This window comes from Alligator sinensis, unplaced genomic scaffold (genome assembly GCF_000455745.1).
Source record: "Alligator sinensis unplaced genomic scaffold, ASM45574v1 scaffold806_1, whole genome shotgun sequence".
NCBI classification, from domain to species: Eukaryota; Metazoa; Chordata; order Crocodylia; family Alligatoridae; genus Alligator; species Alligator sinensis.
In genome coordinates this window covers 743,442-756,128 of record NW_005842521.1, presented here as the reverse complement: position 1 = coordinate 756,128, position 12,687 = coordinate 743,442, and the positions used below count along the sequence as shown (strand labels likewise).

At 46.4% G+C, this 12,687-nt stretch overlaps 1 protein-coding gene across 1 annotated transcript in view; it reads right to left on the bottom strand.

Moving 5' to 3' along the window:
* Nucleotides 1-5,255, bottom strand: part of FBLN1 (fibulin 1) — a 125,292-nt gene extending 120,037 nt beyond the window's left edge. The window contains exon 1 of the mRNA XM_025213320.1: nucleotides 5,100-5,255. Coding sequence (XP_025069105.1) covers nucleotides 5,100-5,255 — 156 coding nt within the window. The remainder of the gene's footprint in view (nucleotides 1-5,099) is intronic.
* Between the last annotated feature and the right edge of the window lie 7,432 nt (nucleotides 5,256-12,687).

Genomic DNA, 12,687 nt, shown 5'->3' with positions numbered 1-12,687 from the left:
GCTTGCTCATTCACATCCTGTGTCCAATTCTGATTATCACAGGACCACCACCAATTCTGGTCATCACCCTTGCTTATTCTCCTCTCCTTTCTCACTCCCTGGAAAGTTTCCATAGGATTCCACCCCCTCCTCTTACCCTTCTACCTCTTATCCCTGAGCATCACTTATCCACTCATGGTTTGAATACAATCTCTTTGCAAACGACTTATCTACCTAAACCTGTCCACGCCACATCTAGACTGTGGGCCCAGTCTGGTGCATGGTGCTGATCCAACTGGGGCCCAATGTAGCTGTGCAGGCCCCTGACTGGGCTCCATGTGGCTATATCAGGCCCTGGCAAGGCTGTTTCCAAGCAGACAGAACAGGCCCTAGCTTGAGCCAGCCACATGGAAATTAAACCTGATCCCTCTGAGGGGGCAGGCCCAATAGGGGCCAATCTGTGGGGCTTGGGAGTTTGGCAGTGGGGGAAGAGTGGGCTGATGATTATAGAATCATAGAATTGAAGGACTGGAAGGACCTGTAAGATCAACAAATCCAGTTCCCTGCAATAGGCAGGAGGTTTTTGGGCTCAAACGAGCTCAACGAGGTGCTTGTCTAGCCACCTCTTGAACACCTCCAAGAATGGCAACTGCACCACCTCTGCTGGGAGTGTGTCCAAGATTCTAGTTACCCTTACAGAAAAAAAGTTTTTCCTTATGTCCAGCCTACATTTTTCCCTCAATTAGCTTGTGCTCATTGGTCCTCATCCTCCCAAGGGTTGCCTTTCTGAAGAGTTGCTCCCCTAGATCTTGATGTTCACCCTTGACATACTTGTAGGGCTATCAAGTCTCAGTCTTCTCTTGCTCAGGCTGAACAAACCCAGTTCTTGGAGTCTTTCCTCATAGGGCCTATCCTCCAGGCCCCTAATTATATGGGTGGCCCTTCTCTGTACCCTTTTGAGCTTATCCACATCCTTCCTGAAATGCAGTGCCCAGAACTGGACACAGTACTCCAGCTGTGGCCTCACCTATGCCAAATAGAGAGGGAGAAGCACCTCCCTGGATCTATTGGTGACACATCCGCTGATACACACCAGAGTTCTATTTACTCTGCTGGTGACATCATCACACTGTTGGCTCGTTCATCTTCTGGTTGATTGTCACCCCCAGGTCCCTTTCAGATGGAGTGCCAGCCAGCGGATCACCACCCATCGTATAATTGTGGTGAAGGTTCTTCCTACCCAGATAAAGAACCCGGCACTTGCACCTATTAAACCTCATCTGATTGCATTCAGCCCGTAGAACCAGTCTGTCAAGGTCATACTGGATCCTTACCCTGTCCTCAGATGTGCCTGCATTTCCCCACAGCTTGGTGTCATCTGCAAAGTTAATCATTGCTCTTTCTATCCCCTCATCCAAATAATTGATAAAGATGTTAAAGAGCACAGGCCCAAGCACTAATCCCTAGGGGACACCACTAGAGATGGCTCTCCAAGATGAGGCCATCCCATCAATTACAACTCTTGGATTGGCCTCTGAGCCAGTTGCCAACTAACCTCACTGTAGACTGGTCTAGGCCAGTACCCTCCAGCTTAACTGAAAGAATCTCATGGGAAACAATATCAAAGGCTTTGCTCAAGTCTAGGTAAATGATATGGACTCACCCCCCTCCCCTCCTCTACCTAAACGAAACTGATTAAGATGCAGTGAGAGACGCACCTAAGACCCTCACCAGATAAGGGTGACGAGTGAATCAACTGCCCTAGGTCTCATTTACATGAGAGATGGAAAACAGAAAGCCTGAAGCAGAGACTGCAGTGAATTCTGGGACCAGAGAAGCAGGAGAGCGCTGCATGATGGGGAATCTGTGCTTCCAATGTTAATCAACCCATGTTCACACACACCCAGCTCAGCATTTATCAGACCAGTTCTAATCTGGATTTGCTAAGGACTTTTCCCCCCCCAGACACACACACACAGCTCTAAGTTTAATAGGCATCTCGGGCCGTACATTCCCCGGTCCCACTATGGGAGGCCTATTTAAACTTGATTGACTAAAACTCGGTTGCCGGGTTAGGGAATGCTGAGGCAAGAGACCGAGTCAGAGGGGGTATGGGCAACATTTGAACAATGGTTAAGGGTTCATCACAGCATCCAGCCTGCTGGAGCCCTAATCCCAGGTGTTGTCATATCTTTCCCGAGACGACTGGTGGGAGTCCTCTCCACAAAAGGTTATGAGCACCCCAATAATTGTTTTAAGTCTGTTAAAAGACTATAGTAAGATCTGGAAAAGTCATGCTAAGCTGAGGCTTGTGCACAACAAGTAAAAATCCAAAATCCTGATGCTGCAAGCTATCTATTGTTCCTGAAGAAACCATGAGATATCCCATCAGTATATCTGCCACCCATAGGAATCTCAAGCTGGCTCCCAAGTATTTGGGTTACTCCCTAATCTTAAGTGTTTCCTGATTATCAATCAGTTTCCTGAGATGGTCCAAACCAGATAACCCCTTGTCAATAGAAAAGACAATGATTTACACTACTGAGGGTGCTTCGAAGCAGCTGAACTGAGGGTATAAAAATCTGTAAGTGTGTGTGCTGCTAGAAGAGGAAAAGGAAGGAAAAGAAGTAGAAGCAGGAGGAAAGAAGGAGAAGAAGAAAACCCCTGTGCTGACACCATCCCCTGTCGTTCTTGGGACGCTGGAAGAACAGATCATCTCTCCCTTCAAGGACTGTGCTACAGACTGTGCCTGTCAGCTTTGCAGCCTGAGTACCGTGGACTAGGTGAGATCCCAGCGTTCTCTGTCTTCTTTCTAGGCATAAACTTCTGAACCTGAACTGTATCAGTTAAGCTTGAGCTAAGTTTCCCCAAATACTTAGTGAAACCAGGGTAGTATTGTCATTGTTTGTGTTTGTTTTTCTTTTGCATGTCTATTACTACTAGTACTATTATATATTTCATATGCTTAGCAATAAATAACTTTTATAGTCAAACTGGTAGTAGTTGTGTATATTTTTCCTTCTCTGCTTCTCTTTCCTCCCGTGCTCTGCAGCAACGCTTCTTTTACCTATGCTAAAGATCCCTGTGAAGCCCAAATTATTGTGGGGTCTGCTCATCAAGAGGCCAAAGATTGGGACGTGCTGGATTTGAAACACATAAGAGGATCAGCTTGTACAGGCTGATTGACCCAGTTTGACTCAGACGTGCCCTTATGAACTGAATGCTGGCCCACGAGGGTGTCAGCTGGATGCCCAGCCGGATTCAGAGGGATTCTGTTTACCTGTGTGTTTGTGTTTGACTGCATTTTATTGTTGCTCTTATGAACTGATTCTTGGCATATGAGGGTGTCAGCCTGTCCATGCTGATCAGCCCGGCCAGGTCAGGCGTGTCACGTTAATTTGTGTGTGTTTGTGTGTATGACTGATTTGGTGACTGGAGGAACCCAGTCCCATTGAGATTGAGTCCTGCAAGATAGCTCCACTGGGGGTGAGGGCTTGCAGAAGGGAGAAATACAGCTCCGTATAGTAACACAAGCAGCACATTGACAGAATCACCAAGACCCTAGAAACTATCCCTAATAAATGAGCACACCCCCAAGTAATGGGCAAATTTGGTAACACAACCTCATGTCCCTTGTCCAGCTGGTTGTCATAAAAGGACACCAGGTTTGTTAGGCATGAATTACCCTCAAAAAAGCCATGCCCCACCTTGTTAATACCCCACCAGTTGCAAGCTTGTGGTTGATGGACTCCTTGACAATTTTTTCAAAGATTTTTCCCAGGACCAAGGTCAGGCTGACTGGTCTGTAGTTTGTAGGGTCGTCCCTCTTCCCTTTCTTAAAGATGAGTACGTTAGCCCTCTTCCAGTCATTCGGGACCACTCCCGAGTCCCATAACTCTTCGAACAGCTTTACCAGAGGCCCTGCTATGAGCTCAGCCCATTTTTTCAGAACTCTCAGATACAGGTCATCTGGCCCAGCTGACTTGAAGAACATGTCCAAATGTTCTAAGAGTACCCTCAGCTGTTTGGGACTGATTTCATGTGGACTGTTGTCTTCCCCATATTCCCTGGGTCTCTGGACAGGTGAACAGCTCCCATCTGATTTCAGGAACACTGATGTGAAGTAAGTATTTAGGAGCTCTGCCTTTTTGTGGGGATCAACTATGGGCTGCCTCTCCCGTATTCAGTAGGGGTCCCACAGTGGAGCTTGACTTTTTTTCTTGCTCCCTATGTTCCTATAGAAGGACTTTCTGTTATCCTTTATTTCAGTTGCCAGCTTGATCTCCATGCCTCCCTTGGCTTTCCGTGTCTAACACCTGCAGACCCTGGCCATATGATTGTACTCGTCTCTGGATGATGAACCATTTTTTCATTGCTTATATGCGTCTTTTTTTTTTTTTCTTTTTCCAGAAGTTCCCTAATATCCCTGTTGACAAGTGGGTCTCTTGGCCCCTTTCCCACTTTCTGACCACGTGGGGGTGTCCTTTTTGAGCAGTGAGAATTGCCCCCTTAAGGAAGCACCACCAATCCTGAACTCCCAAATCGTCCAGTCGCTGGTTGCGAAGGGCCTTTCTAACTAGTCTCTTGAGTTTACCAAAGTCTGCACTTCTGAAGTCTAGGACTTCTGTTCTACTGACTGAATTTCCAGCCTTTTGGTAAATGGTGAACCTAATCAGGTCATGGTCACTGTCACCCAGAGTACCTCCAATCTTCAGGTCGCCTACCATGTCTTCCCTTTTGGTCAGCACCAAGTCCAGAGTGACTTTACCCCTGGCCGATCCTGCCAGAGCCTGTGTCAAGAACAGGTCATTGATAGCTGCCAGGAAGTTGGTTGATCTGCTAAAGCTGGCTGAATGGTCTTCACAACAGATGTCAGGGTAGTTGAAGTCACCCATGACAACCAGGTCTTTAGTGCTGGCTGCCTCAATCAGTCCCCTGAAGAATGCCTGATCGTGCTCTTCTCCTTGGTAGGGAGGTCTATAGTAGACTCCCACCATCGGGTACCCCTCTCCTGAGCCCCCTTGTATCTTGACCCAGAGGGTCTCAAGGGACCTCTACCTGCAATCAAATGTGACCTGCAGGGAGGGGAACTGCTTTTTCACATAGAGGGCCACACCTACTCCCTTCTTCCCAACTCGATCCTTACTATAGAGCCTATGGTCCTCAATATCCACTGCCCAGTCATATGCATCTTCCCGCCAGGTCTCCATCAGCCCAACAAGGTCAAATTCCTCTTCTGCCAGAAGCAGTGCCAGTTCTTCCTGTTTGTTGCCCATGCTTCTGGCATTTCCATAGAGACACCTGCGTTCACCCCTAGTCGCCTCAGGTTTTCTGTCACATTGCAAGCACCTCAGGGCACTCGAACTCATCTGGATGTCCCCTACTCAAATGTCCTTCCCTGGTTAATCTTGACCAGAGGATTTATGTACAGCAGTGGCATCTACCCTCTCTCCCCCGGATATGCCTAGTTTAAATCCCTCCTCAGCAAGTCGACAATTCTCGTAGAGAAGAGCTTTTTCCCTCTGCCCATGAGGTAAATACTGCCCCTAGCATGTAGACAAGTGCCATTGAACTACTTGCCATGGTCAAGGAGTCCAAAACCAACATGGTGACACCATCTCCAGAGCCTTTGGTTGACTTCCTTGATGCACTCCTTCCTCCAACAACCACAGCCTCTAACTAGGAAGATTGAGGAGAAGACCACTTGTGGTCCTAATTCCTTGAGCTTCACCCCCGTGGTCTTGTAGTTGCTCATGATCCTCCCGGGGTCATTTCTTGCCATGCCATAGGTACCCACGTAGACAAGGAGCATGGGGTACTGGTCCATTGGGGGTGGGACCAGCTTTGGGATCCTCACTGTTACATCTAGGATCCTGGCTCCTGGAAGGCAGAAGACCTCTCGAATGAAGGGGTCTGGATGACAAATGACACCTTTTCTTCCCGCAGTGGGAAGTCTCCCACAACAATCACCCTTCATTGCTTTCTTGGTGGGGGCAGCTGTTCCTGTCTCGTCTTTGGTGTGGAGGATGCAGACACCTTGTCCATCGATGGTGTGAGGGCTGTGTAGTTGTTGGGCAATGCAATTCATAGATTTCATAGACATTAGGGCGAGTCCAGCCCCCCTGCCCAAGGGGCACGAAGTCAGCTGGGGTCAGAGGATCCCAGCAAGATAAACATCCAAATTTCTCTTGAAGGTGTTCAATATAGAGGCATGAACCACCTCCTATGGCAAGCTATCCCAGACCTTGGGGGCTCGGACAGTGAAGAAATTCTTCCTTATGTCCAGCCTGAAACGGTCTTGCTGGAGTTTATAACCCTTCGACCTTGTCAACCCTTGGGGCACTCTGATGAACAATCATTCCCGCAGATGCTGGTGAACACCCCTGATAAACTTATAGGTGGCCATCAGATCACCCCTGAGCCTGCACTTTTCCAGGCTAAAGAGACCCATAGCTCTCAGCCTGTTGTCATAAGGTCTGTTTTTCTGACCTCTGATCATGCGCATGGCTCTTCTCTGGACTCTCTCAAGCTTCGCCACATTCTTTTTGAATTGTGGAGCCCAAAAAACTGGACACAGTACTCCAGCTACGGCCTCACCAAGACCGAGTACAACAGGAAAATGACGTCCTGGGATTTGCTTGAGAAGCATCTATGGATGCAAGCCAGCGTTTTGCTTGCTTTACTGGCTGTAGCATCACGTTGAAGGCTCATGTTCATCCTGTGGTCAATCATGACCCCCTAGTCCCTTTCCTCCGTAGTGCTAACCAGCGTAGCACTGCCGAGTCTATAAGGATGCTGCAGGCTTTTCCTCCCAAGGTGGAGAACCTTGCATTTTTCGATGTTAAACATCATCAGGTTCTTGTCCGCCCATTTCTTGAGCCTGTCAAGGGTCAGCCTGGATCGCCCTCCTGTCCTCAGGTGTGGATGCTTTACCCCAGAGTTTGGTATCATTAGTGAACCTGACATGTCCGCTTCTGACTCCAATATCCACATCATTAATGAAGATGTTGAACAATATGGGTCCAAGGACAGAGCCTTGGGGGACCCCACTGGTCACAGGGCACCATGATGATTGACTTCTGTCAACCACCACTCTCTGGGTCCAACCACGGAGCCAATTCCCCAGCCAGCAGATCGTGTTGGACCCAAGGCCACAGTTGGCCAGTTTTGCCAAGAGGCGATCATGGCATACCAGATCAAAGGCTTTTTTAAAGTCAAGATATACAACATCAATGTCTTCTCACTTGTCCAGGTGATAGGTCACCTGGTCATAAAAGGAGATAAGATTGGTCAAGCAAGACCAACCGCAACAAACCCGTGCTGGCTATCCCTCAGGATGTTGCCATCAGCCAGTCTGTTGAGAATGGCCTCTTTAATAATCTTTTCTAAGACCTTCCCCAGGAGAGAGGCCAGGCTGATGGGCCTATAGTTTGCCAGATCCACTTTCCTCCCTTTCTTGAAGATAGGCACCACATTGGCCACCAATTGATGGAGCAACTAATGTACGTCTTGGCTTTGGACCTGATGTGACCAATTTCCACCCGCCATTGGTTGGGGCATCTTGCTCAAGCCCACTTTTCTGCCTGGTCTCCGTGGCATCCTTCTCCGGGTGCAGGGCCTGGCAGTAAGCATGGGTGCAGTAAGCATGAATACCCACCTTGTGTTCCCTGATAGTTCATAGTCTGCTCACCTCCTCCTGGAGATCCCTCACCCAGCCCTCCAGAGTCTCCATCAGTGAGCACATCCCACAAGTGGGAGTGCTTGAACCCCAGATCTGAGGATCCAGCAGACATGCCAGGCAGCCTCCACAGCCTGGAGTCAAGGGCTCCGCCTGCGAGGGACCATAGGCTCTGTCTGGGTAAAGACCTCTGAGGTACCAAGTGGGGGTGGTCCATCCAGATCAGAAAGCCTAGAGGTGCGGCACATGCCCATCACCATGTTGCAGGGTGGGGCCTGTTCACTCAGCTCCTTAGGTGCTTGTTTGAGTAGGAGACCAGGTGGGTGTAATTACCAGCAGCTGTTGCTGTTGCTGTGGCCTGGCAGACAGGCTCATGTAGCTGCCTGCAGGGGTATCCCCTGGCTTTCTGAGGAGCTGGGGGTCTCCCTGGGTCCCCGGGTCCCTCCCTGGAGTGGTGGAGGGCTGGTCCCTAGTCCCCTTTTCCAGAGGTCCAGTGTTAGAGGTCTATCCCATGGCATGGGGAGCTTCGGCTGCCCAGGGGTACAACAGGCACGGGGTGTGCTGTGCTTCTCTGACAGGGGGCAACTCTGGGCCGAGAATGCCCGCTGATGGCCCTTCCGTGCACCCCCCTGCGCTAACTCGTGCGCAGGCCCAAATCATGCCTGTTTGCCAGCTCTGGTCATGTGGCTCCCTGGGGGCTAAGCTAAGTAGAGGCTGGTGGGGGGGAGGGCGTGACCCTCCTCAGCCCCACTCAGCTGCCTCCCACCAATAATTGGTTACCTGCTGTGGTCCCCTGCCTGCCTCCTGGCTCCACGCTGGAGGTCAGGGGTCTCAGGGGCCCGCCTGACAATCCACTGGGGGGTCTGAGGCTCCCAGGGGCACAACAGGCTTCTGCCTATGTGCCTCCACCAGAGAACCAGTCCCAACCAGCACCGCTGACCTAAACTCCTTGACCCCTCTTGCTTCTTTGTTATCTGTCTTTCAGCCTAGGTGTTACTGGCACTAAAGTGACATGCTTATTGTTCCTGCTAAACCTTCTCCACTTTTCCCGTTCTCCATTACCATCAGCAGCATCAACCACGTTTTTGCTACCTACAGGCAAGAACAGGGGTTTATCTTTGCTTCTTCATAGATAGTGGCTATCTAGGTCACTCTCTATGGATAAAACTCTTGCCCAGTTTTATTGCAACTTCTCCAGTTATGGGTACCCACTGTAGCCCATAAAAGCCACAGAGATTAAAATTGGCTCTTCATGTTTATTGATTTGACTATCACCTCTCTCTCTAAATTTCCATGACACCATTTATCCAGTTTAATTCTTTCATCGTCCTACAAAACTCTGTTTTTGGCTCATCCAACAAGGGCAGAAACCTAGATTTCAATTCAGAAAATGTTAATAAAATTGTCATTGAACGTGTAGATGTTAACACATATTAACCTAATATGAAAAAAGGGGGAGAAATCCACTGATCTGTTATCAGATTATGCCTAAAAATCATAGAGTAGTAGAAATATAATGCAGTAACTTGATAAAGGAATTTATGGATTTTCATCTTGGATTTCCCTACCATGTCTGATTTCAATTACAGAAATGAAAGGCAAGGATTTAAAACGGTGTTATTTTCCTGATTACAGTACAATTTCAGGTTGGAGATGGGGGGCAGGGAGGCCCATAAATAGGCAGTTCAACTCAAAACCATACTTTAGAGTCAGTATTTGTGCTTTAGAACTGTGCTCTTTGTGTATTAGGCTTTTGGGATGTTTGTAAGAGCATCAATTCTTCTCCAATTTAAGACAACAAAGTACAAACTTAATCCTTTACAAGCACCACCTCCTCCCAAAGACTTCTTCTAAGTTTATTACTGCAAGAGCACATGTAAAAATCATAACCTTAAAATAAAACTCATTCCACAAAGTCAGTGGAACATTTTTCTTATTACAAACTATAGGCTCACCCTGAACAGACACAATTCCAGATGTTTAGTTAAGCTAAGCTGTCTGTGTGTAGTACCAAAATATGACAAAGGCCTAGCCAAAAAATGAACTGCTCATAAGCTGACTTGACATCATGATTTAATTACATAATCTCTCCCTTAAAAGGCAATAGTTTAAATTAAAATAAATTGTTAAAATTAAATAATGTGGCACAGACTGTTAAAGCTTAAAAGATTTAGAGAATGTATGAGGATTTATGTACGTTCTTAACTTCATACCATGAACAATTCTATGCTGTCCATGTTATTTGCTCCTTTCAAGATGAGGTACTTAGTGCTGAAGTGCTGTTGTAGACATGATGGCCCAGGAATTATGTGAGGAGCAAGGATTTTTGTGGGTAATATCTTTTATCCCAACCATTCAGACGATCCAATAAAGTTAGACAAGCTTTCATATACAAAGGATTCTTCATCACAGATTAGGAAAGAACATCTTGCATTTGAAAGCCTGTCTCATTTTATCCCTACCATGCAGTTGGTCCAATAAAAGATATCATCCCCAAAAGTCCTTAGTTGTCATTGTATTACATTTGATAGTATATACGCTCTCACCAGCAAGGATCAACACATTAACAACACGCATGTAAGCAACACTTAAGAGAAGTGATTGTAATAGGTCCTTAACCCTGATGTAGACCTTAGATACAGTTAGTAGAATACACACTTGTATTAGTAATACAATGATTGTGTTATGTTACTAATGCACCTAGGAATACCAGTTATGGATTGTGACCCCTCTCTGAAAAGAAATTATACAAATAAAGCACAAAGAGACACTCTACTCCAAAGAGTTTATAATTAAAGCACTTTGTGTCAAAATATTAGCTACTTCATTGGCCTGCACAACTATAATATGCTGCTTTAAAGTAATTATCTTATTTCAGATTTAAAACAATGAGGTAAATGAATTAAGGCCACATTTTCCAAACTGCATGTGAATGAAGGCTTTCTAGTTACTACTTAAATCCATAAATTATGGACTGATTTTTGGAAGCAAAACCTCTAATGAGCTCAAAGCATTTTTAAAGTCACGCAACAGCTTCTGATGTCAAAATATGGACTTCAGTGCCAAACTTAGCATACCGCTTTTTGACAGTGTTGACTATTAAGTGGCCTGATAAAACATTTTTAAAACATATGGTCAGAAATATGTATTCAAAATTAAGGATTAACTCAGTAGCTGATGTAAAATATACAATGAAATCATAATGGGCAATTAGTTAACATTTTATAACATCTGTGAATAATTAAACATATTATACATAACAGTCAGGATAATACATGAAAGCTACTTTTAAGGGTCTTCTGTTATCTGAACAGACAGGCTGAAAAGGTAGTGATTATCTTTAGGTAAAAACAGATGTTGGATTTCTCCAGGGACATAGCCTTTTGTCCTGGGATACTACAGATGTACAAGTTCACTGTCCTACCTTCAGGCACCTGTTAAGTATTTGGGTTAAGTGATAAAGTGAAGTGGATGTCTTATTCTAAACATTTTAGAATTGGAATGGAGCTCCTGGTTCACAATGTCTAGTCCTTTACTTTCACAAACTACTATATCATATAATCCCAAAATTAGATGAATGTTTGGTGGGGGAGTTTGTCCCTACTACTACTTAAAGCTGTTCCAACTACATTCCAAGTAACAACTGATCTTTGGGCACATCTACAAATGCCATTAATGTGCAGCAATAAACTCCAGCACTTGCTGCTCCAGAGCGTATTGCTCCCAGGAGTGCTGTTTATACATGTGCCTAGACCACAGCACACTGAGCCAGGTCAGAGCAGCCCTGGATGGCAGGGAACCTGGGGAGTCAGCCTGCCAGCCCAGGACTGCTCTGACTGGGCTCAGTGTACTGTGGATGGGCTGGCTAAGGCACGAGGGTGCTTCAGTATGAGAGCTGCCTGCCAGCTAGCCCTGCACTGATGCACCCTCATGCCCCAGCCAGTCGGGTCAGCATCTACAAGTGGGCTACTGCACATGAAAAAAAAAACAACTCTACACAGGGTAGTACTTGTTCTTACAAGTACTACCCTGCTGCAGAATTTATTAGTTTCCTGCACCCTAATAAGGGTGCACGTGTAAAGGCTGAGACGTTTACTGCAGAGCAAATTAGTCAGTTCTGCAATAAACATCTCATGCAGACACATCCTTTTTGTTGCAAATAAGTCTTCAGTGAATTCAATCTGACATTTTTGTGATCAGTAATTTTAAAATACAGTATAACTGTTTGAAATAAGGTCTGATAAAGTTAACTTATAAAGTTATACACCCCCTATTTAGTCAGTCTAAGGTGCAAATCTATGTTGCCTTCTGCCTTAAACAAAGTCATCAACTTCATATACTGCAGGTATTTAAATGAATGTTAGTAATGGAAGGTTTGTTACTATGGAGTTTCACAATTTGCTGTGATACTAACTAAGTGTAAACCTTGCCAGACCTCCCAGATGATCCAACCCATGTAAATAATACCAAGCTATTCACTTGGGACACAGTACTGCAAGGTACTGAATGCCTTTGACAATCCTTGATGTCTACAGGAGCAAGTGAGACTTAGCTGTGTCAGCCTGAAGTCAAGTGGAAGGTAAGGTACGTTGGCACTTACAGACTAACCAAATATGTGTGTGTAGTTAGCCTGTAAAGTGCAGATCTCCCCTACCTTCCACTTGACTAATGCAACCTAAGTCTCTTGCTTGCTCTTATAGACATCAGGGGTGGTCAAGGGCATTCAGTACCTAGCAGTACTGTGTCCCAAATGAATGGTTTGGCAGTATGTGTACACACACACACACACACACACACACACACACACACACAGAGGAAACCCTTGCTATTTGCGGATTTGGCATTCACAGTTTTGAGTATTCGTGGTGCAGCGTGATGACATTTGTTACAGCGCCGCCGGCATCTGTGGGAGCTCTGTGCTTGCCACCACTGGGCTCCTGCCACCGCACTCCCACCACGGCCAGTGCAGCTGTGCCTCCCCCCCCCCCCCCCCCCCCCCCCTGGGGCCCCCCCCCGCTTTTGAATACAAC